The following is a 26,908-nucleotide window of genomic DNA, read 5'->3' on the forward strand; positions in this document are numbered from 1 at the left end:
AAAAGTCTGGATAAACATGGAAGAATCAGCCTGCACACTAATTACATCCACATGATTGACACATTTATGTATCGAAAGTATTCTGCACAGTTGTTTTCAGGAGATCACTTGGAATAATGTGAAGAAGGAGGAGGAAGAAAGAAGAAAAGAGCTAATATTTTTGTTGACTGTATTTAAAAGGCTAAACAATTGCACGTCACAGATTGCAGGGGGCGATCTAAAGGAGTTCTAATTTGAAATGTTGACCACAAAAATGATCATCATTGTCCAGTATCAACACTATAGTTACCCACGGTAGTGGCAACATTGCCTTGGGGTGTTTTTCTCCTCAAGGATAAAAAGTGAAAACACAGAAACACCACGTTAATGACAATTCAATCATTTTTTAATGAAAATACATAAATTCCACAAATGAATTTTGGAGAGGAAAACATTGAAAATGTTCCACCTTATAAGTTTGTATTTGCATATTTCCCACATCTTTTTAAAAAACAAGCGCAGCGGATAGAGCACATTAATAAATAAATGCAACCATCACCTGTTCACATGAAGCTTAAACACTGCTGTTCTGAAATCTAAACCATGGATTTTTTTTTATTTAATCAGCATCTTGAATTAGATTGATTCAATCTGGACTTTAATCTCAGACAGCAACTGTTCCATTAAATGTTTCCTAATGGACTAGAAGCAAAGCAGTTCAGGATTGCCACTGAGTCCCTGTAACAACACTCTCTGACCCCCCCAGCGTTGTTGAGAAGAAAGCTACCAGAAGAGCAGCGGCAACAGCTGAGCTGCACCTTATTGCATCACAATGACATCATCAAACAGAGGTTTAACACTGACACCAGCATCACTTTCATGACATTATTACAGTTGTGCATTGATGTGCTCAAACACTGCATAGATAAACACACACATGTGCTCTCCTCAGGCCTGGTTGTCTGTTATTGGAAGACTCTGGATTCAAGTTATTCAGGAGGAAGCAGGACGACCTTTAAAACCACTGAAAATAGCATTTAAAGCCACTGTTGAGTATTTGTCCCTGTATCATTATCATAAGGTCTTCAGGCTGTGGTCCTTCATGTGATCCAAGCGCGCGCTTTTGTCTTCCGTGCGGTTTTAACAATCCCTTTTCAAATGAAGACTGCCTCCATCTCTTTTTTTACAGTTGCAGTGAGGTCAGCCACACCTGATACACTGTGGCTTTCTGACCCAGAGTCCCAAAATCTTCAGGGGAAATGTTGAGTAACAAGAAACATTTACCATAGACAGGAAGACACTGATTTCTCAGAAACTCCATTCTGTACATTCAATTTCAAATTTCTAAGCATTTGAAGACATGTACACTTTAAAAATATACCCTGTAGACTCACTTAAAGGTCCAGTGTGTAAGATAATCAATAAACTTATATGCAGGGACCCTTTTTTAGTGTCAATCTTTATATTGATGTAAATCCCCTCCAAAGATGTGATGGTCTTTTTATGCAGTGTTTTTACAGGAGCTTGGATTGGACAAAGCAATCTAAATAAAACTACAGTATTAGTAATTGTTAACGTTATCAGCTATAACCTGTCACACACGCACAAAAGAAATAAACAAACTTCGACATCTAATACTAATGTTCCATGATATTGACGTCACCAAATCTTTCACAGTAAAACCTTAAACACATCTTGTAAATTTTCTTTTACATAATTGGGCAATATTTTGTTACCTCGACTGTACACTGAGTAAAATTTACTTATATTTTTGGAAGTAATACATCATTTTAATCTGATGCTATTTAGTTCAATGTGGCTCATTAGCTCATCAACAAAGGCAATTAAATAATGTCTTTACATCATCGGTCCTCATCCAAGATTAGGTTTCAATCTAAAATGATCACAGTGATTTTCTTCACTACAGAACATTAGATCAAGAATTAAAAGTTAAGATGGTGCCCTCTAGAGACAGGTGTGTTTATTACAGTCGTCTGTGGGGAAGTTTTTTTCTTATAAATGTTAAATCTGTTTCGATTTTATTAATTTAATGTTTTTAGAAGCCTCAGCTTACAGTTGCAAAATAAACAACTTGTTAACACACAACACTGTTGACAAGTTGTTTAACCTTTAAGTTAACTTTAGTTAGTCAGAGGAAAAGGATGATTTGCTTTTTCTTTCGTTAAAACTTCCCCTGACTGATAAAAGGTTTGGCTATGCTGGAGGATCCGCTCATACTGGGAGAGAATGGGAGCTCACCTCGAGTAGAACCCCAGAGGAGGACAGAGAGATTGTTAGCATGACTTCTCCATGTTAAAGGTGGCCATTATGTCAGCGTTTACTTTTGTTACCTCTACTGAAGTAAAAAACTCTCCAGATATTCATGAAAGCTGATTTTTTTAACATATCATATAACAATCTTTAAATGCTGAGTTTCTTTATGCTACATCCTGACAAATTTGGCACTCTGGACCTTTAATGAGTTTGGTGAATTCTGCTGTCCTATTTTTTGATGAACTGTAGCTCAAGTTTTTTGAGGTAAGGATGGATTTGGTTGTGAAATGATGTGGATGGAAAAACCAAACAGTTGTGCCTTGAGATCTACACATGGGTGAAAGGACGCGTGAAAATGCATATATCTATTTTTTTTTAACAATGTTACACCCTGTTTCCGTTGTCACAAACGAGGCCTGAAGCATCTCCACTGGAGTAAACGTTTTTCTCCTGTTCTTCAGGATCTTAGTGAAGATTTCAGCCTCGGCTCTGATCGGCTTCAGGTCTGTTTAAAGCAACAAATCCATGTCACTCTCAATACGAACACCAGAGATGGAGAACAAGTCAACACGTGGTGGAGACGGGATGCATCAGTCAGGATAAACGGGGTGCAGTCCTGGTGGTATAGCTGTCCCCTCTAGAATGTTGTCATTAGTACGGCGCGAAGAGAATCGATCCCTGGTTAGTTCTGATTGGCCCAGGAGCGGGACGCAGGAAGGAGGCTGCGAAGAGGGTGGAGGGGGCCGCCGGGCGTGGATGGTGAGGCATGGCAGCGGTGAGAGGTGAGGGGTTACTGAGGAGGGGGGTGGAGGAAGAGAGAGATGAGGAATGGACTGAGATGGTGGGGGTCAGAGAGGATGGTGCTGGAGTGAAAGGCGTGGAGATGAAGGAGGGGGTGAGGGGGGGCTTCACCAACTCCTTCTGAGGAGACAAGGAGAGGAACAGTGAAAACAGGGTGGAGCAAATAACAGAACAATTGAATAACATCAGAATTATTCATTTGATGCTTCCTGCATGATGACTGCAAATATAAGGGGACATTTGGAAAAGCTGTTGATCGAGGATGATTAAGAAGTCTGAGTGAGGACTGAGCCCACTGAGCCCATCTTGCTGAGTTAACATTTGAGGAGACTTTGCTGGAGTTATTTACCGTGACCGAGCTGCGCTGCTGTTTGTTGTACGGGCTGTATTTAGGTTTGCTGGGTTTTCCTGCTACTCTGTCCTTGTGCCTCCTGCTGGAGATGTGCTGCAATGACAACACAAATCATCCCACAGTTCCCTTTTTGGGAGAAATTAGCCATGTTATTACTACAAGTATTACTACAACATGTGTGTACATGTGTACATGTGTACATGACGCCTGTATTAGCCTTAGTGGTACCAGATACTACACATTCATGGAGTAACAGCTTGGGGCCAAAATAGATACATGTGAACTGATGCCCTGCTAAAGAGGTTAGCTAAGATACTGTAAACCATCCTTTAGTCAGTCCAAATGCTGTGTTCGACCTCTCTATCACACCATAAATCGCAGATTCTTGTCACTATTGTGGAATATTGTGGCTGGAATATACTGTAGCTCAACAGAATTCTGAATTCAATCTCATCATCATGTAAGAGAAGAAAGTTGGGTCAATCAGCAGCCAGACATGTTCATGTTGCACATAAGTCATGCCACAGCTTTTTTAGTCAGATTCTTATAAGTCTACATGGTAGATGTGTTTGGGCTGAGCAACAATATACTATTTATTTCATGATTGATTGTTGATGATAGATTGTTAAATTTGTAATTAGAGAGTGAGCAGCGTAGAAATGTAGCTGCTAGTGTTTCTACCTGTTTAAGCTGGATCTCAGAGTTGACATGGACATTGCAGATTTGGCAGTGGAAGGTTTTGTTCTGTAGGCCAGAACCCTTGATACTGGAGGTGCTGCCGTTCTTCAGCTTGGCTCCAGGTCGAGGGTAAGCCTTGATCGGCCCGGCACCGCTTCGGGCTTCCAGCATAGTCTTGTGCTTTGAACCTGTACAGAGGGCAGATATCATTATTTTAAAGAGGCAGAATTATTTCTCTGACACTTTTCAACCACAGCTTAGCAAATAAAACAAAGAAAGGATGATTAGCAAATGTAACCTGCAGAGTAGTTTTACAGTATATTTTTCTTTTTTAGGCCTCTGCTGTTGTCAGGAGGGAATAGAGATTAAATACACCCTAAATAATACCTCTTTACCTGCATTGTGAGCCTCCAACTGTGACAGAGAGTTGACAGCAACTTTACAGAGAGAGCAATACAGCAGCTTCTTTGCCTTCTCCTCCTCTGACTCCACGGGGAGAGTTGCATCCTGGGAGGAGACATGTGAAGAAGGAGGAGGAGGAGGAGGAGGAGGAGGGGACAGGGAGGATGTGACAGGCGCTGGGGCAGGGAGAGCAGAGGGGGGACTAGAGGGAGGAGGTTCACTGCCTGCTCTGCTAGACAGGGGGGAAGGGGAGTAGAGGTGGGGGGCTAAAGTCTTGAGATGAGAAGAGGAATCGGCGAGACTGCATGAGAGTTCTGGAGAGAGCGAGAGGACAGAGGGTACGAAGCAGAGAAGAGAGGAATAAATTAAAGATGCCTGAGGTATTATATAAAAAATTGAGGTGGCCCTTGAAAAACACTGGCAGCAGCCAGTTTGAACGGATAAAAAATACCTGTGTGCTGACAGCTGTTGTCAATGACTGAGACAGGGGGCACAGCAGCACTGGAGCTGCTCCCACAGGACTCTCCTGTGACTGACAGTTTGGCCTTGGTCTTGTTCTCTTGAGACTTGAGCTTCTTGGCATGACGACTGCCTTTGTAATGAGCTTCTGCCTGAGACTGACAGAGGATTAAAAAAGAAACAGCTAATTTATCTACGGCAGCTCCTGAGTACAGACAACTCACTTTCCAACGCTCCTGTCAATCACAACAAACCACGGGGGTATTTGTGCACGTTAGGATTTTAACAACCAGAACAGTTCAACAGGTAGAACATTTCACTACTGAACCCACAGAAACCACAGTGATTTGAGTCAAAGATGAGGGGCAAGTTTTGTAAAACTCCACATCCCCTCTCATCAATGAAACACAAAGTCACTCACATCAGAGTTGAATCTCAGCTGGCAGACGCTACATGAGATGATCTGCTTTCTAGTCGGTAGCAAAGTGACACCAAATGTGTGGTTGATGACGGCTTTCTGCACCGGGTCCATCTGCAGGAGGTTCACAGGTCATGGCATAGGTCTTTAGGTAAGAGTGACTGTATAGTGGCACCTAAAAACACTGTGAACACACACACACACACAGTCGTACCATGTTGAAGTTTGAGAAAAGTCCGACGGGGGACATCGCCTCAATCGGAAATGACAGAAACTGCTTCATTGTTACTGAAGTGCTGGTGTTGAGAGCTGGCAAAGGTCTGCCCGCTGAGCTGCACCCACTTCCTACAAGAGAGAGAAGGAAAACATGTGATCCTCTGAAATTTTAAATAATTTACTCAACTGACCCTGCTTTAACTGAACCAAAAAAAAGCACTGGCTTTGTGTAAAGATGTAAATTTAAATCCATATGCCTATGAACATTTAAGATTCTAGAAGCTGTCTTTGTTCTCCATATCCCATCTCCCATTAGATAAAGCAACTAATATTAAATTCTGCCTTCCTCAGAATCTTTATTCCAGACGCTTAGAGACACTTCAGAGATAAACTGTCTTTGTGCTACTGAGAGAGATGAAATCAGGTCTGTAATCCGGATTAGAATCCTACTCCAAAAGTTCCACTCTTGGAAATCCTTATCTTAAACTCTGTAAATATATGTGACATGAAGAGAAAGTGAACAAAATGTTCACCTCATCCTGTTGAAAGTTTTGTCCAATTCAGGGTCCAGGTAAAAAAAAGTGACACTAATAGGAAAATGTACAGACTTAGACTTGGGTCATTGGTTTATGGTCACCATAAACACACACACACACACACACACACACACACACACACACACACACAGCAGAACCCTTCTATCTTGCAGTATGTTTCCATCCCAGGAAGGTGCAATAAATACTGTCCACCTGCATGAGCTGTCACATGGACACCGTAAACCAACAATACCAGTTTTATTCAAAACTTGTCACCATTACCATAGTATTTATTCACCACTAGTAATGTCTTTCCTATTGAGCAATATTGTGACATCATTTATTAGAGATTTTGGCTTACATGTGCTATACATATTTATATATACATTACATTCCATATCTACATTCTTTAAATGGTATTATAGCTGTCTGCATATGTTGGCTAAGGAATGCATGAGAGAAATGCAATGATTCAAAGTGGATTATGTATCTGAGCAGTTATCGGGCTGTGATGTGTGAGTGCTTTTGTCGATGTGTAACATATGCAGACTGCATTTATCCAGCGCTTCTCAAGTCAATAATAGGTTTGGCTGACAATTGACAAAATTTTACTTTGTATTGTTTCCTCAGATCTTTATGTCAAGAACAGGAGCCACATTTACCGTTCAGTACATGTAATGTAAATATCATTAAACATAATCATGTGATTCAGTTGGGGCCTTTAAGAGCCTCGTTTTCTTGGGAATAGGACCATGATCTATCCTGAGTGCAAGCGCAGAAATGCTGCAGCTAAAATCAGTGCAGCACGGAGGGAAGAAGAGATGGAGTTCAGAAAATAGAAGGATATTAACAAGGCAGTGATCCAACTGGGAGGAGACCTTGTACTACCTTCACAGGCATCTTCTACATTCCTGATCCTTAGAGAGCCAGACTACTAAAGTGAAACGCTGTAGAATGTGTGTGGTTTCGCTGACAGCAGCACTAGACTTCACACTGCATTAGTATTATTCACAGAAACACACACATTAGCATAACAACCTTGTGTGAGTGTGTCTAAGTAGGTCAATTTTAGATCCTTCCTTATCCCAAATAACACACGCACAAGACTCAAAAATGCAAAAGCAGACAGCAGCTCCAATGGCAACTCCATGTAATCATCTGATTCACACCAGTCCAGCATTTATCACACATCTAAACACATTTGGATCTAATTTGAATTCTAAAAAATGACAAAAGTGGAATAAAATAAGGTTCACATTGCGGGGATGAGGGAATGTAATCAAAATGGTGGTTTCACCACAGATTAACTAACCTCTTATGATGGTGCCAGTTACAGTGCCCCCCTTCATTTTTAATAAATACAACACAGTGGCTCTCTGGGCAGGGAAAAGGACCAGGATCAAGTTAATTAAGTTATGTTTACCCAGAGACAAGGGAGGCTTGGGCTTACCTGACCCAAGACTGTAGCATCTCTCCTTTGAGAGGGGAAAACTTGACCTACACTATATAAGTTAAACAAGGATATATAAAAACCTCTCTAGAAATTATAATTCAGATAAGGTGGCATATGAATATGCCGGAAAACTTTTTTATATACACAATATAAGATTGTACAAAGGTGTTATTGGACCCCTGTGAGACTGAATGGATCAGGCTTTATGAATCACTCATTGTGTTAGAAATGTCAAAATGATGATGGTACTCATCATTGTGTTATTGTAATGTACCAAATAAAAACATGAACAAACATTTAAATACATGGAAAATCAAGTGGGAAAATGCCTCATTGAAAGGATAATTTATGTAACCAGGGCCTGGCATGGCCATAGCACAAACACCCACAGAAACACAAAATAAACACACATCAGAGCTGGGCCGAGAAACAGATGCATAAGACAATACAAGAGAAAACATCTGCATGTGTGTGTGTGTGTGTGGGTGTGTGTGTGGATGAGTAGCACTACGTGGATAATTATCATAGTCATGCTCTCAATAATGACTTGAATGTCAGACAGACGGACCAATGGATGGATGGATAGTAGCCAGCCATCCAATCACAGCCTTTATTTCAGCCTTATTAGTTTTTCTTTAACAAACTCTCTGCCCCGAGGATACATCCCGAAAATGCAGTTAGAGGAATTCCAAGAGGGGGGACAACAGTTCGGCACATTTTTGCACACAGAAACAGCAAAAAGGACTAAACGCGGTTCAAGGCGCGATGATGCGGCACCTAAAAATATTCACACATGTTTAATTTAATGATAAGCCAACTAAAGCAAATTCCAGATGATGAACCAATATACAAATAACGATTTATTATCTGTACTCAGCAAGATTCTCGATTTAACTGACTGTACAGTTTGTGTCAGCAGATGAGCTGCTGTGATAACCAGCCAGTCATCTGGTCCAGACTAACCCTGTTGCAGCAGAGAGCTCCGCTCAAGGTTCAGAATCAGTTCATGAACTCCATTATTCAGGTTACTGAAACACTGATGACAAACACAGACAGCGTGCACGTAACCAGGCACATGGTACAGCCAAAGACACGGACTAAAGGCTAAATACAGAGCTGGAAATGGAAGGATTTCTTACCTCGACCCAGAAAACTACTCCACATAGTTGACGGGGAGACGGTCTCAACTCCTCCTCCTCCTCCCCTCCATCATCGGCTCCACTCATATAACAAGTAATACAGAGAAAAGCCCAAACACACATGAGAGGATCTCCACCACCGCTCTCTGCTGGTGTGAGCGCAGAGGGAGAGGCGCATGTGTGTGTGTCTGTGTGTGTGTGTGTGTTTGGAGGCAGATGACCGACACACCAACACCAAGATGGATGGATGTTGAGTCACTGAGGTGACGATATTGAAATGTGATGTGATGACAGTCGTCCATCTCACAGGAAATCCTTTACCCCAGCGCCCCTGTCCCTTTGTCTGTCCCCGTGTCTGTCCCTGTCCCTTTGTCTGTCCCCGTGTCTGTCCCTGTCCCAGTGATTGTTCCTCTTTCTGTCCCTGTCCTGATGTCTGTCCCTGTGACAGTGAGTAAGAGAGTAAGACCAAAACAAAACAAAAACCATTCTCTATGTGTTCACAAGTCCAATTATTGTCCATTAACAATGACAAATAAATAAATAGAGGCTCTTGGTTCATGTAACCCATTAGGTCCGTTCACTCTTCATTCTCATGATGAACAACAATCCAATCAGCTTAAGGACAGACACGTCCCAGGTCCATTGAGAATCACGCTGACACTGTAAGTACACTGCATCCGCCTGTCACCTGCAATTCCTGCCAGAACTACAACCAGATTCTCACTCAGCTTGAAAGCCAGACTAGCGGCTGACGTGAGAACGGCCAAGCACCAGTCACAGATCCACCGACAGCTCAGGCCCCAGTCAACAGCTATGGAGAATTTGAAATCCCTGACTCAGAAATGTGTTCACGGAGAGAAAAGATGAGGACAGAGATGAAATGAGTTGTACCATCGTTGTCTCCTGAAGAGTCAGACTTGTATTCATCCTCCTACCAAAGCCAACATCCCAGCTAACGCTCTCTGACATGGCCTTTCTCTACTAATGCATTCTTTGGAGAATTCTGCTACTGATGACAATCATTTAGTAGCATATGGTCGCCATGCCAACTGAGCTATCACCAACCCTACAACTGTTAACTGGATGCTGGTTTAATTGCTCCTGCTCCCTTTAGCTCCCTTTATCCTACCTGTTTTTTTTATTCCATTTCCAGCATCTCACTCTTACTATTTTGGGTCTCTTGTGGCTGAAAATGCACAACCCTTTTTTCCACTTGCCCAAACATTTGGAGTGGCTTCTGAAACTCCCACTGTTTGCACTCTGCTTTGCCACAGAGCTCCACTCATCACTGAAACCAGAGCCACCTGATCCTAGAGCTGGTCCAGGATTACCAGCACCCTGCTGTCCACTCCATACTGACCGCATGCACGTGCTATTGATCTTCCCTCTCTTATCCTGCTGCTTCTGAACCATCTGCACAACCTGTCACACTCAGGGAGGCCCTGGGGAACTGGTGACGCCTTAGCTGTGGGCCCAATCCAACGTTCCTCAGCGCCACACTTTTATTAAAACACACACACACACAGAAAGAGCACTCAAGGACGTCTCTCCTCTCTGACAAAATCTCTGTAGGAATCTAGACTTTAGCTTTTTAGTGTCGGGGGCCTTTATAAGAGCCTGCTGAGATTCTGGAGTCTTGGGTCAGATACTGTATCTCTCTTTTTCCTGATATTTCTATTGGTTCTGCCTCTGGGTGAGACTCAGGTGGGGAGCCTTGTTCAGGAAAGCCTTCAGCAATTCCCTGGGTGGTTCTGCCGGGCTATTGTCAGATTCTCAGCATTACGTAATACGCTGCACATCATACAAGCTTTACTGAGCGCGTTGCAGGAAACTTTGTAGTACATGAAGTGGAGAGGTGAGTTGCGTTTTCAGACAGTAACAGATGCTAAAAAAGCTCAGTTTCAGGAAACCACCATGATATTTGCCAATGATGGGATGTATTTGGACACCTCGTTTTCCTCGTGACATACAAACTCACAGTCTATGCTCTGTTAAGAGTGAGGCAATCCACACTTGCTAACAGCTGAAAGCAGACGGGGTTGCACTAGTGGGTTACATTTCTGCCTCCATAATCTATACTACAATGAAAGAGGGACTTTTTCATTAAAAAAAGTAGAGCTTAAAATATTGGTTGGCTCTGGATTCTAGCATCACCGACTGAGTAGTCACCTGGCTCAGTGTCTCAGGGTGAAAGACAGTCCACATCAAGGGCTGAATTCCTCCTATGAACAGTACTGTCCCCACTGTACACCATAGGATTGAGTGCATCTATCACCTGATGCTATTCATATACTACTGAATGCACAAGCAACACATGCTCAATTTCTCCATCTCCATCTTTACAGAGCAGAGCTAAATCTATTAATAACACTTCTCTCAGCTCAGAGAATATGCGAGGATATAAGCAAGATGACAAGTTGACCTTTTATTAGCCCCAGACAGCTAATTACAGTAAGTCAGCTCACAAAATACACACATGTGCACAATAACTCAGCACTCTTTGCTTCATTCTGAAAACTGTGGAGAGCAGGACAGAGAAGAGGAGACAAGCTTTGTTGCTGCACACGCTATTAGCATCATGTGAATTCATCTCCTCATCTGAGAGTGGATCATGGGAATACAATTTATGGTGATTTTCTGAGAGGGTGTGTGTGTGTGTGCTGCTCCCTAATGGTCCCTAACAACCTCTGATGAGTAAGAGAGTAGAACCCTTACAAACATGTCCTGCTTTTTTTCTTCTTTTTTTTACTCTTTAATCTGTAATCTCACCAAATCCATCCAGCATTAAACAACAGTAAGAAAATTCCCCTCTAGCTTAGACAGCAAAGAATCGACTCAACCCCCTGACACAAGTGTTTGGATTTTGTGGGATGTCATTAGAGCTGACTAATGATAGACAGGCCATTGTAACACACACACACACACACACACACACACACACACACACACACACACACACACACACACACACACACACACACACACACACACACACAGTGCTTGGCATAGTGGAGCCGAGTTCAGGCCAAAGAGGGTTTCATGGTTGGGTAAGCTTCACAAAATAGACAGAGAGAAAGAGCGAGAGAGAGAGAGAGAGAGAGATAAGTACTTGCCCAGTCTGAGTAAGAGCGGGAGAGGTTTTTGTGCATGTAACCAGCAGATAGAGATTTAGTCTTCGGTCACTGTTATTGAAGCCTGGATACACCATTTTTGAGTACGTACTATGGAAATACAGTAAATCCTGTTACGTGTATTGAAAAGGATGTTCTCATATACTTGACAAGCAACACAAAAACAAACATTTAGAATAACCGAACATTAATAAAAACATAAAAACAGGACTTTATAAAATAAGCAAAGGAAAATATGTTTTTATTATAGAGTAAAATAGTTTTTTCGGAACTAACGGAACTATTTAAATAAGTAGATTTATTCCGATCAACATACCGTATATTCAGTTTTCTCATCAGTAGCAGTTAGTGGCCACTAGGAGGCGCTATTCCCTCTCTCTGTAACGCGCGCGAGCACACTCACACACACACACACACACACACACGCCTGCTACCATTGGTTTGTGGCTCATCTTCATTAACTTTGATTTTATTTTTCTAGACAGTGTAAACAAAAGCTTTCACTTATCCTAAGTTTTAATTTTAACATGAAAATGAACACACACACATGTATCTCTTACTCAGACTCCCTCTGTCATTGTTAGGGAGTGTTATTTAGGTGTGTGTCAAAACTATTGGATCAGCTTCAGGGACATGTAGTAATATAAGATATTTAATATTGTGCTAAAGGTTAAATGTCATATTCCTGTTCAATATTCCAAAACAGTCTGTGCCACTTTACTTCTTTTACATAGCACAGAACCTCCAAACCATAAAATCTGTGTAAATCAGATAGCCACAATATTGAAAAATGATTGTGAAATTGAAAACAAACTACATTTTACAAATAATTTAAGTATAAAATGCTACACAAACACACACACACACACACACACATATACACATATATATATACTTTTTTTTGGACTGCTTTATCCCTTTCAGGGTCATGGGGAGGCTGCTGGAGTCTATCCCAGCTGCATATGGGCAAAGGCAGGATGCACCCCTGAAAGAGTTGCCAGCCCATTGCAGGGCCTTGTGTGAGCATGTGGGGGTTCGGTACCTTGCTCAAGGGTACCTTGTGAGGGTTCTGAAGGTCTCCTGGCAAACATGCTAATATACGTTACATTTAAGCAATACATTTACAAATGTATTATACAAATACATTTTAAGTAAAACAACATAATGAACAAATTCATTTCGGAATGCTTATCCCCAACACGTTTGCATCCACGCTGTCTACATCTAAATATTTAAGGAGCTTTTCCACAACACTGTCACGGCCTTGAGCTGTAAGAAACAGCTACTGCAAATAAACAGAAGTTTAGATGAGTGAGTGACACTGAATGGCATCATCCATCCATCCATCCATCCATCCATCCATCCATCCATCCATCCATCCATCCATCCATCCACCATCCATCCATCCATCCACCCACCCACCCATCCATCCATCATCCATCCATCCATCCATCCATCCATCCATCCATCCATCCATCCATCCATCCATCCATCCATCCATCCATCCACCCACCCATCCATCCACCATCCATCCATCCATCCATCCATCCATCCATCCATCCATCCATCCATCCATCCATCATCCATCCATCCATCCATCCATCCATCCATCCATCATCCATCCATCCATCCATCCATCCATCCATCCATCCATCCATCCATCCACCCACCCATCCATCCACCATCCATCCATCCATCCATCCATCCATCCATCCATCCATCCATCCATCCATTCATTTAATCATTCATTAATTCTGGATAATTCCATATTAGCTCAAGCCCAGGCTGAAATGACACCCTGGACAGTCCCTATGGATGTTCCCAGTCTGGCAGGTTTAATCATTTATCATCATCAATCTTTTATTAATTTTTTAAACTCTGATTAAGGTGCATAAAAAAATTGAGAAAACCAGCTTCCAAACACATTATCTAGGTGTCTTAGTCGGATAAAGAGAATTCTGATATATAGTCAGACTAACACGTTTACATGCACTTCTGTTATAGTCTGATCAAGGCAATAATTTGCTTTTTTTCAAATGTGATATAAATATTTGCAATTAGTCCCATAAGAGCGAAAAAACAAGTTACGTAAAAGGAAGAAAAACAGATACTTAGGTAAGAACTACTGTGTAAGTGTTTTCTGATGGGGAGAACAACCTTTGTGTTTTAAAATAAATATATCTGTTTAAATAACAGTGCTATGAAAGGACATATTGAAATTACTGTCCAGGAGTGGTCAAGGTCTGTGCTAAATGATAGCCTGGCTAAAAATGTTAGCTCACATTCACTGGCAGGTGGAGGACGGAGCTAAGCCACAGCAAGGCAGAGTTAATGCAGGGTCAGTTTATCTTGATAGGGGTTAATCTGAGATCCATCCGACGCACTCTGCACAAACTCTGACCTCTTCCACTGGGGAGCAGCAGCTGATGAACCAAACCCAAATCCATTCTAATCAATTCAAAATGTTCGCACTTAAATAAATAAACGCCCCGCATATTTTCTGTCATATTTGGATGTATGAAGGAGTAAAGTGATAATTATTTCCGATCGTGCAATCTATCAACCATGTCAAAACATGTCAAAAGAAGATTGAGGCAGTAACAAAATATTTCGGGGATCACAGATGGCTCAGAACAGTGGAAGCAGAATTTAACCTGATCCTACCTGTTGTTAAACTGGATGTAGTGCTGAAGCAGGGATGGTGGCCTGGTGCTGGGGTTAGCGTTGCATTCTGTGAGCTGTGTCGTGTTTCCTGGAGAAGAGAGTGAGACCCTGCTGAAAGCAAAAGCATAACAACACCAATTAGACAATAAAGGACTGCAAGGACACTAATGTAAGGGCAGCACAGCTACTTCATCTACAGATTTAAGATAGAGCCTGGATTTAGTTTGACATGAATTGTAGGTAAAACTCCAGGCTCAGATCAGATTTGGTTCTTATAGATGTAAATAAGAAATAAATCCAAGCTCCCAAAATACAACAGCAGCCATCAGACTGAAGACATCTGCATCTTTACTGTGGACCACAGTCATATAAGAGGCTTATGTTCCTGTAAAAACAAAGTTTACCTCCAGTATAACCGATGATAATCAGCAGATTCAAACTCATTCTTCAAAAAACACTTCCTCTGTTGGTTATCTTTCATTTTTAGTCTTTATTCTACCATTATAAAGCAGCTTTGGGAGTGAGTCTAATGTACCTGGTGCCTGTGGACCTGTCTCACCAGCTTGCAGCTGCCTCAACCTCCGGAGGTGAGACTTGCCATTGTAGTGCAGCTGGGCCTGAGCGTCAGAGGTGAGCTGCAGGTTACACACTTCACACAGGGCGTAGGCCACAGTCTGACCTGAGACCAGCCAACAGGGGGGAGTCAGACCTTTGCTCACACACGCTTTCATCCACAATGATATTCTAAGCAACAAAGGAAGCTTCTTTTCTTATGCATAACAAATGCCAGTGAACCACAAAGGATGATGACGTAACATGAAGATAATTAAAGTTTGTTAGAATTTAAGAGGAGCATATTTAAAGGAATCTGTCGGTCACCTGTGGACTGCATCTGCTGGGCAGAGAGACTGAAGGCTGACCTGTCCATCAGCCCTCGGCACATCCCTCCAAATTCAAACACCTGCCCACCCTCCATTATTCGAGAGCGGTGCAAGCAGCCGTCATCCCTGGGGGGGAAGTACACGTTATTACCATCGGTGTTTTCAAACGTCCCTAAAATACACGGAGAAATAGAAATAAAAACAGAAAAGTATAAGCAGTGTTCAAAACTGGAACACAGATCAATCATGACACAGAACAGACGTCTCTGCCGTGTGTGGACGGAACCAAACACCAACAACTTATTACACAAATCACTGCAGATGTAAAGATAAAACGATGTGAGCTTGGGTGTGTGTGTTTGTGTGTGTGTCTGAGGCTCTGACTGGGTCGGAATGTGCAATCTTGGCGAAGCAGCTGCTCCCCTTCACTCAGAACACAGTTCTTGCCTGTTTCAGCCTGATTTCCCCCAGACTACTGCTCTTCAGGACTCACACGGAGAAACGGTAAAAAGATGACACTGAATGCTGAACGCTGATGACACAAGGCAGAGAGTCACAGAGTCGGACAGAAGAAGAGCAAGATGGTCAGACAGGGGTGCAGCACCGATGACACCGGATGTCTGCAGAACAATCGCTCATAGGGGCAATGATGAAGTAGTGAGTAAGAGTGTGCGTGTGTGTGTTCTTGAGTGCACATGCATATGTGTGTGCGCTTAGGTCAGTCCATGACTATGTCCATCTGTTCGCCTGTCAGCTGTGCCAAATCACAAGAGTGCAGACAGAACATAGACACAAATGTACACGGGCCTATTGGGCCGGCTCAGATTTATTTAGTTTTACTGCCATGACCCACATACAGCATACTTAGTCTTCACTTTATTGTGCAAAAGCTATTACTGCCCGAAAGGTTTGCACCAAGCAGAACGTCTTGACAGCATTAGCGAGGAGGGTCGCTGGGACGCCACGCAAACCGCAACTGTGCTATATCTCTGAAGAGTTGGTCCAAAAGTGGGACTATTGAGAGCCGTTATTCTGGTGACCTTTACACCATTCTACATTGGATAAAAGTGCACTGCACAAATAGGAAGGTCACACGCTTCACTTAAACACTTTCTCATTTCCTTGTTCGCCTCGTCGTGCTCTCCCTCCTTTTCTCACTCCACGAGCTGCATGAATTTAAGATGATGTTCTGTTGCAGCCAGTAAGCCGACTGCTGTGAACAATTAGCTATAAAACGCACAGAAACATGCACTCACATAGAGTGAGTTGGTGCTGACATCAGCTTTAGCGAGGAAGGATTAAATATATCTGCTCTTTGAGCTGGGAATTACAATACATTTACACTCAACAGCACATAAACAGGTTACAGACACACACACACACACACACACGGGTTAGTAAAGACACACGTTCAGAGGCATGCATGTAAATGCAGGTGGTAACGCAAAGAGAAAGAAAATGCAAGCTACGGAGGACTCAGAATGAAAGTGTGAAATAACCCCTGTGCATGTTTGTGTGTGTGTGTGTGTGTGTGTGTGTGTGCGTGTGTGTGCGTGTGTGTGTGTGTGTGTGTGTCCGATTAAAATCCACAGCTGGCCTCTCTGATTACTGAGTTTTTAGTCAGCTTGGATTAGTTTTTCTCTTCCTGACAAACACACACACACACACACACACACACACACACACACACACACACACACACACACAGAGGAGACCAGCAAAGTGATTCCTGGCATAAGTGAAAAGCTATCTGAAGTAAATGCTTTCATCTTCAGGACCGATCAACAAAGTGGAGTTTCAGCCTCTCTGCTCTTTTTTCCCTACTGATAACAGTTAAATGCTGCTGGACGGTTCTGCTCACAACTGTTTTCAAGCCTGTGATCTTCGATAATGGTCTAAACCCCTTTTTGATGACTAAACAGCACCAGATTCTGCTGCTTCAGTCGCTATTTACGCTCAGGGAATTATGAGTTTTTAGAAACTCATTCTGAGGTCCTTGTGGATACGGGCGGATTAGCAAACGAACCGCAGAGCCCCGGAGGTGATGCAAAAATGTATTGAAAGTACGAAAGAAGGCACAGCAGGACTGAAATTGGCACAGGTCCACATAAAGACATTACACCTGCATCTAATAATCCATGTGACAGAGCAATCGACTTAATTTGCAACCGAAAGAGTGTAGTGGATTTTCCCCTACGCTAAAACACTCAAACCTATGTTTTCATTAAGTCAATATACCTATGCCAGTGCCAATGAATTGAAGTGCGGGGATAACACAACAAAGTCGAATGATGAGTCAGGGTCAGCTGGTTCACGATCCAAACGATGGTTTATTGTCGATCCACAATTCACCATGCATGAGAAGTAGCCCGGGCTAAGTCTGAATACTGACAAGAATTGTCCTTCTTTTATACTATTTGGAGCCAGGGGCTACCCCGCCCCGGGCTCCTCCTTCTGGTTAGCTATTTTTACTCATTTTCCACCGTTAAGTACCTTTTTCCCTACTTATCAGAAGTCAGGTGTACCTTACATGGTTTTTTTTAAACAAACTCAACAGACCATGCCTTGGCTACTCCCATACTTTCCATTAACCCTCTAATAACTTCCATCTAACTACTTTCCATCTCAAAGCATACATTCAAGTGGTGACACGTATACATATAGCAGGTGCTCAAACAGTGACAATGGCTAGTACGTTTTGTCTGCATAATCATTAACTACGAAGGTCTAATCGTTAACTCAAAGGTTAAATATTATATCCACACATTTTGCCTCTGACGCCTTATGCCCGTTACCCTCCTTCACTACAAGAGGAGTTCGACAACAGCCGGACTGCACGATGTTGGAGCTGCAGAGTAAGAGAGAGAGCTGAGCCCCAGCAGTGAAGCAGGTGTCTGTTGGACCAACCTGTCCAGGGACAGAGACAGGAGCAGGCTACAACAGGTATCTCTGCAGCAATACCGATCCTGTTCCATCCCTGTCACCAGTCGGATTACAAAAAACAGTCCCTTCACTAACACCAGGCATTTAGCCAACACAGTGGAGGGGCAGATAACTGAGCTTTCAGGGCTCATCAAAGCCTCAGCACATACTACGCTGCTCTAGGTGACAGCGCTGACAAAAACGATCACGCTAACCGCTTTTATCTGTGAGGTTAAACAGTCTGAAGTGACAGAAGAGTTACATAAGGCTTCCTCAAAGAACTATTTTTCAGTCTACTGAGTGTAGCTCAGAGTGAGCACACTATGTGTATGTATGGACAGTGGAAAACGTAACGTATGAATTGTTGTTGAGAGGTCACCGATTGAACATGAACTCCATATTGAGCAAAACCTGCTGCATTTTCCAGCTCTCTTACACTTGGTACTTGGTAACTCTTGGTACTTGAACTGACCCTTGATTTAAATGGTGTATTACAGGTACCAGGTCATTTATCTAAATTCTAGTACTCATCAGTACGCATTAAAGTCCTGCCAATTAACTATATGTTAAGCAAGCCCATCATCACCAATATAATTGTATAACATTACAATTCAAGCTTAAGAGTCAACATCAACTGACCCAGTTCTGATACTGCACATGTCTGGATATACTCATTTTTGTTTTTTCCACTACTAGCGTACTATTTTTTCTGTTGCCTGCCCATTGATTTTATGTCAGGAAGTGGATAAATGAGGGGATCTGATTGGCCAAAATCTCTGATTCCTGGAGGAGAGAAAGATAAAGAGGAGGAGATATGGAGGGCACTAATGTAAGTCCTTTTTTCCTGCTAGAAATGTCAGCAGAAACACCCCCCCCCCCCCACACACACACACACACACACACACACACATAAGTAACCTGGGGGGATAGCAGGACAAAGAAACTAATGGAGATGTGAAAAGACAGAAAAGGAGGTCTTGGAGTGGGTGTCTCTCACCCCGAGGACAGAAGTTGGTAATGGCAGTGGTCAAAGACACACAGAGGAGTGACCTGCAGCAGCAGCCATGCAGAAACACACTGAGACATAGCTTCATATTCACCCTCGGAGGACTCTAAAACCTCCTTAATCAGAAGAAAAAAATGAAACCATTGGACAAAAAAATGCCCAACAGTTAACTTTGTTGGCTTATTAAGATATTTTTAGTAAAAGTGGCCATTAATGGTGTTGTCAGACAGAAATCCTTTCACAAACCAATAAATCCAGGTCACATGGTGTCCAGTAGTCAAACCCCATCTTCATCCACGCTTTCTTTGGATGACATCCACCAGTTTCTCCCCGGCGGTTTGTGACCTCCAGCAGGCTTCACAAGCATAAAGCTCATTAAACCAAGTCAGTTCTACCCTCAAAACCTACATTGCAACAATTCAGACCTCATATCAGAACCTACAGGGTTATAAAGGTTGTCAGAAGGAAGAATTAGCTGACAACATTTCATATATGAAGCTCACTAGTTTCAAAGTCAGGCTAAGGTTTAATTTACCACCATTTACCACATTCAGCGAAAAACTGAAAACCTGCAGGAGGCTGAAACCCAATGAGCCTGTGAACACTTTACGCGCTTTCCTTTTAGCTAATTATCTTTTCTCTCTGTGAAGGTGCAGACTGGGTAGAGGTGTAGTTTTATTTAAAATGAAAGTGGCAGGCAGGGATGTTGCATTGTTCCACACACACATGCAGGTCTGTAGGTCTTCAGCTGGGTCTGTGACCTTTTCTCTGCACACTGGAAGATTTTCATTTAGGAACTGACGACATGAAACGTGTTTTCAGGAGCCAACACCTTCAATGATTATTCAAGTAATAACATGTTATCTGAGTTAATGAGGCATTACGACTGATACTACTGATACTAATGAGTCTGGTGCGCTGGCCCATGAACAGTCTGACACAATCGGGGAGCTATCAAAGTCGGGGGCATATTTGCAACAGTCTGTTCACTAATCTTTTTCATATTAAAGCATTTTCTTACAACAAGAGGTCTGTTTGATCCAGAACTGACCTGTTACTGGGGACCAACCATGCACAGCACCCTTTTTGGGATAGAGCCTAACAGGGTCTCAAGAGCAAAAAGGATCATAACCATTACTGTAATTCTATAATATTTCTAACGATTATTTCTTGCGTGTAGACATTACGCACATGTACGCCAATACACACACGCACACACGCAGAGCACAGTAAGCAAGGTTGTGTTGTCCAACCTTCACATCAGAACAGCGTGACTTCTGTCTTAAAATAGCTGCTCTGTTCCATCAGGACCTGACACTTACTCTGCTGTTCAAGGTGAAACATGAAGCACTTCCATTTAGCTAATGAAGCTACTGATAACTGCCACTGATGTCAATGACAAAGGGGGCTGATGCAACTGGTTTATGTGGCCTCATTTCTTTTTTCCCAAATGTGAGACTCCTGAGAAATTTTTGAAAAAAACTTGTGGCCTTAAAGAGGGTATGGAGCGATACCCTGTTTAAGGTTAGTAGGGTGTTAAGGTTAGTAGGGTGTTAAGGTTAGTAGGGTGTTAAGGTTAGTAGGGTGTGTTAAGGTGTGTAGGGTGTTAAGGTGTGTAACTTTAAATCTTTTAAAATTCCAACAGCTGCTCTTTTGATGACACCTTGTTTTTGTACTGCTGAGCTGTTTCTAGTTAAGAACATGTGCTAGTGCAAAGCTACAAAAGACAAGGTAAAAATACTGGAAGAATGCAACAAGCACCTCAGTAATTAGCGTGTATCAATTCAAATATGGAGGGGAAAAAATGCAATTAAAAATAAAAATGTCATGCACAAATTTGTTTCCTGTCAACACGGGAAGCTTTAGAATCAGAAATAAAGCAGATGTTCCTTTATCACAAACCGTAAGGGATTAACTTAGACACACATGTGCATGCACAAATACTCACATACACATAAACACACAAGCACACACAGACACACACATACGCATGCACGCACGCACAGACACACAGACACACACACACAGTATGTAGGTTGGCCAGCTGGCTATGCAGGATTTGGAAGAACATGATTGGGTGACCCAGAAGGGAATCGTGGGAGTGGGATTATAAACCACAGATAAGTAAGTGTATGTCCATGTATGCACGTGTGTTATAGCTCAGTTACTCTAATCTGTAGTGTAATACTAACACGTAATTTTCAGAATGGCTACTGATGGCCATCTGACTGTGGGCAAAATTTGGAAAACACTGAACAGCTGTAAACTCTATGTGGCTGTGTGTGTGTGTGTGTGTGTGTGTGTGTGTGTGTGTAAGTGAGAGATGGGGAGCTTCAGATAAACAGTTACTGTAAATGAAAGATTCCACATAACAGATCAAACTGAGTCAGGTGTCATGTTAAGAGGTTTGACTATGAACACGCTGTTGCTATGGTGGGTATAGGCATGTACCTCTCTCCCTCTAGTATCTCACACACACACACACACACATACACACACACACACACTGCACGGAGAGAATTACTCCTGCATGTACGGAATGTGGTGGGTATCACACTGACCTCATATTGAGTAATTTCTAGTTCAGTTCCAGTCTTGGGGCCTTTCTTTGTGATGTCTGAATGCTCCGGGCCCCAAAGAATAAAAACATGTACATCAGCTTGATTTAAGACCCTACATCGATCCTGGGTGTGAGTGTGGGAATGAAATAGTGTTTCCAGTAATGAACTGGCCGCCCAGGTGTATCCATGTTTCTTTCCCAATGACTTCTGGGACAGACTCCAGCGCCACTTGTTATGTGACAGTTAAAAGAAAATAGATGTATGGATGGTGTGGTTGTCAGTTGTTTCTGCATGGTACCCCTGTTACCCTTGTTAAATCGATATATTTACAATATCAATGTATGAAGAGATTGTTTTTAGTTTAGTGACCCATGAGTATCCATGGTAACTGAGAAGCCATGTGGACATCCTACCCGCTGGAAGGCACACACCATTGTAATAATATGATGTAAATAAGTACGCAGATATTGGAGTCAGAGTGTGGATTATATGATGTTTTGAATAGGGGGATAAATATTCCTATTTATTCCGATTGACAGCAGATCTATGAACAGCTGACACAGTTTTAACAGATGAGGGCGATGCCTCAGCGCCGCTGTCGGAAAACACTGACCTCATACGAAAGAGGAGAAGAAAGCTATGACATCATTTCCTTCTTAACATCCTGACTCATCAAACATTTAGCACCTGCTGCACTTAACTGATGGAGGAGGAAAGACGAGACAAACCTTAACCTGGTTTTTACACGAAACAAAAATACAGGTGTGGGTGTGACCGTGAGGGGGCGGCGATGGCCACAGACGCCCACAGACGCCCACAGACACCCACAGACGGGCACTCTTAAGGTTTGCAGCTTTATTGGAAATTTTGCAATATTTCCAGATGGTGTTGGCTCATGACCATAGAAATAATTGATTTCAGTGTCTTCTAATGATTCATTAGTGGAAATAATAATAATAGCACTTCTTTGATGAGCAAATCCTTGATGAGCCTTGGTGATCGTGCACTAGTTTAGTGGTACCCAAAGCAGCATGTTTAGCATGTTTACTTGCAGTCAGACCACTAAGTAACTATGTGATTTATCATCCAATTAGCTGGTTAACTTAATTAGGATGAATATGTTCACCATTAAAATAGGCATTAGTTGCAGCCCTGGAATATAAAGGACAACTGACATTACATTGAGATGACTCCTGCAGGCACCTGACAGCCATGAGGAAAACATTGAGCGTATATGTGTCAATGTGACCTTGACAACCCGCGTCTGCCTGTATGTATTTGTGTTAATACCTCAGAGACAGAGATACGAGTAGAAGAACACTTCACAACTGCTGTCCTATATATCCTCGCACCCACGCATACACATGCATACACACGCATACACATGATGACATACAGTAACTAGTTTTTATTAAGATCTTTCCTCTCTTTTACACGACAGGAAAAAATAATTAAAAGTTCCACAGACAAGACAGGCACAGATGCTGACTAATGAACACACGTGAGTGTGCACATGCGCACACCTGTAACCAGACCTGCACATAGGCCCATAAATCACAACAGACAGAATGAGAACAATGAGAACAGACGGCAGCACAGACATATGCAAGCATTCTAAAAGAGCTGCTATTATTGTACAGGTGTGCACATGCACAGAAACACAAAATGCATTTAATACCAAACACACCTCTGAGAGTAGTGTGTTTCATATTAAATTCATTTTGTGTGTGTGTGTGTGTGTGTGTGTGTGTGTGCGTGCGTGCGTGCATGCGTGTGTGTTTTGGGGGTTTAAATGTGGATGTCTGGATGGCAGAAGTGCCTCCCATATCAGGGAAATGCTGTACAAGTGAAGAATTAAGGCTCCACTCAGGTCTCAGGTGTTGCCACCCATTTAGAAATGGAAGGAAATGAGCCTGTAAATCACTGGATCTACGAGGCAGGAAGTGGGATCACGCTGACTGGTAGCTAACTGTTTACGTAAAGCCAACATATGTTGTGGTTTGAACGTAGTTGAATCAATAATGTTGAACGTGTGAATCAATAATGAGGATGACACCAGTGTACATGTTGTCTTTAAGACTGCTCAGTCTCCCAGCTTGACAGTTCCCACAAAACTGTTTATCACAAATAGGTTTATTTATATTTTACCATACTGAATGCACAATTATATAAGTAACAGGAACAAAATAATAACAAACCTTGAAATGCATGAATGGACTAAACCTCCGGGTCTGTTAGCAATATTTTGCTGATGCTGTGTTATAATTAATAATAATATAATTAATAAAACTTTTTAAGGTTAGCAAATCTCTGGTCTGCACATTAGGAAATCAAGAATCAATTAGACAGACAGACAGACAGACAGAGATAGATAGATAGATAGATAGATAGATAGATAGATAGATAGATAGATAGATAGATAGATAGATAGATAGATAGATAGATAGATAGATAGATAGATAGATAGATAGATAGATAGATAGATAGATAGATAGATAGATAGATAGATAGATAGATAGACAGACAGACAGACAGACAGACAGACAGACAGACAGACATAGATAGATAGATAGATAGATAGATAGATAGATAGATAGATAGATAGATAGATAGATAGATAGATAGATAGATAGATAGACAGATAGCAATTAAGTTTTCTGCTCTGCTTATGTCTAAACTGCAGAGGGTGCTACAGTAAAGGATCTCTCTCTCTGCACGCACACACACGCACACGCACACACACGCACACACACATTTTTACCGAGGTGAAAATGAAGAGGATCACTACAGACAACTGGTGAAACTGAACAGGTGAGCAGACAGTGAATCAGCCTCCTCCTCCTGAAAGGAGCATCACAGCATCTACAGATGATTTTTCACTTTTGTAAGCAAACTTTTGCGTCTTTCAATTCACAGGCTATACTAAATTACTGTAACCCATGAAAGTGCCGAGCTTTTACAAGCCTTTTTCAGTCCTGTAGCACCACAAATGTTCCCTCTCTAACTGGACATGCTTCTGTATGACTGTTACTTCGATGTGTTGACATCTCTCACACCTGTAAACCTGCTATAACCAGTCTTTGTACTCTTGCTGCTCCACTATAACCAGTCCATTTATCCACTGTGACCCAAAACAACTGAAGGGATTCTCAGCCACTTCAGTTTCAGTCTAATGTTTTTCAGGTTTAATCAATAAAACCAACATAATTCAAATCACGAGCAATATGCAGCTCACCTAAATGCACCACAGAATGGCAGCGTTCGTGTTGTGTTTAAGGACACGGAAAATTGAGAGTCAGCAAAATCACAAAAACACTTAAGTAAATTAAAAGAATAGAAGAAAACGAAGCCAAATGAATCGGGAACAAGCGCTTATATATTAAAGTTAATGATGCACAATAAATCACAGATTGTAATTTCCACCAAATTTTAATTTGAATACGTGACATTATGTTTGTCTAACAACAATCTAGAGGCGTCAATATTCGCATTTACCTGCAGTTAGTAATAAAGTATCTGCTGTTTGATCGGATCTACTCACAAAAGTGACATTTATTGCCTGTGACTGGGGGAAACAAGTTGAAAGTGATCTGGAGGAACATCCGCGACGGGCTGGCGTCGACTACGGTGCGTTTCTGCTTCAAATTCTGCACCGTTCGGTGGATTTTAGCGCCTCTCCACGGCCAAATTCACAGGCGTCCGTGGAAGGTGAGGAGTGGGAAAGTGAACCAGACAAAGGTGACAACACGGGAGAGGGAAGGTGACTTACCGGAGGAGGAGGAGCAGCAGCAGCGGGAGGTGATGGGTAGGTGAAGATAGTGGAGTCCTGCAGGTTCCGAGCGCTCAACTCCGCTCACAAACACCGCGAGCCGCCGATAATGGAAAAATAACCGCGTCTGTCCTCCGAATGAAGTTTGATTGATCAAGTATCGATCTGCGCTCCATTCAGACATCCAGCAGGTAGAGGGACAACTCCGGAGAGCTGCGCCGCACCGCACCGAGCGTAGAGGTGGGACTGCGCATGCGCCAGAGAGAGAGCGAGAGCGAGCGAGAGAGAGAGAGAGAGAGAGAGAGAGAGAGAGAGAGAGAGAGAGAGAGAGAGAGAGAGAGAGAGAGGTCATGACTGACTTGCTTCTCGGTCTTGTTTACCAAAAACAGATAGATGCAGCCACCGGCTATTTCTAAACTGTAAATAGTGGCAGCAGTGTTTACCGTTTTTTCCCCGTCTGCCTTTTCCCTGGATTTACTGTCTGTGCTGCAGTCTTTAACCGGAGGTGATTATTTGGATGTGGACATTTCAATGACACCTTTCACTCAGTAATGTCAGACTGGTTGGGAGAAAATGGCCATTTGTGACCAACAATTGGATTTGTAAAGCAAAACCTGGCAGCATTATTGTGGGTAAAAATGCCAAATTTTAAAGGTTCATACAAATAATTGATGAAGCTCAACATAGCAGATGCATGAAAAACAAACCAAGGAATTCTGACTCTCTAAGAGTCAGTTTTTTACAAGTAGGATAGTTTTTTTAAATCTTCCTTATTTTAATGGGCAAATTGAGACTATAATTCTTTTAAAAAAAACCAAGGTATTGATACCTCACCTGTTTCAAAAACATAATAAATGCAAATATGCTAAACACACATCCACACATTTAACAGAAGAACTAGAAACCTTTGTGCAGATGAGCCCAGTGTCGCTTTCTCCAATAACAGGGGTCAGCAAAGTATTATGTCAGGAAGTTGAGACATTCCACAGTAACATGCCACCTGTGTCCATGTGGCGATGATAAAACACACACAATTTACACTCCTTCTCAAACTGGTACACCCATGCAGCTGACCTTGTGTTCTTGTGTGTTCCACTGAGAGCATCCTTTATGACCTTGATCAGCTTTTAAGGGGGCTTGGTGCCAGAAATTTTAGCTGAAATAATCAAGTTCTTTGCACCTAATTGACATAGTTGATGTCTGAGAAAACAACAGGTGTAAACAAAGAGGTCAAAGAGGATAAAACAGCAGGAACATCAGTCTGAAT

General features: G+C 42.2%; 1 protein-coding gene across 3 annotated transcripts; it reads right to left on the reverse strand.

Moving 5' to 3' along the window:
• Window positions 1-363: 363 nt before the first annotated feature.
• znf385b (zinc finger protein 385B) lies at window positions 364-25,855 on the reverse strand. Of its 3 annotated transcripts, none has more exons than XM_029849781.1 (11): window positions 25,642-25,855; window positions 15,382-15,555; window positions 15,038-15,181; window positions 14,503-14,610; window positions 5,578-5,708; window positions 5,367-5,477; window positions 4,938-5,103; window positions 4,480-4,800; window positions 4,088-4,272; window positions 3,404-3,499; window positions 364-3,174 (listed from the first exon to the last, which is right to left on the reverse strand). In XM_029849781.1, the coding sequence occupies exons 1-11, from the start codon at window positions 25,823-25,825 to the stop codon at window positions 2,905-2,907; spliced, it is 1,890 nt and encodes a 629-aa protein (XP_029705641.1). In that variant the 5' UTR covers window positions 25,826-25,855; the 3' UTR covers window positions 364-2,904. The 3 variants fall into 3 exon arrangements, with proteins under 3 accessions (XP_029705641.1, XP_029705635.1, XP_029705646.1); XM_029849775.1 differs by having other exon boundaries at window positions 14,503-14,613; XM_029849786.1 differs by having other exon boundaries at window positions 14,503-14,613; window positions 15,382-15,509; window positions 25,642-25,777.
• Window positions 25,856-26,908: the final 1,053 nt, after the last annotated feature.

Source organism: Takifugu rubripes, chromosome 1, assembly GCF_901000725.2.
Source record: "Takifugu rubripes chromosome 1, fTakRub1.2, whole genome shotgun sequence".
Taxonomy (NCBI): domain Eukaryota; kingdom Metazoa; phylum Chordata; class Actinopteri; order Tetraodontiformes; family Tetraodontidae; genus Takifugu; species Takifugu rubripes.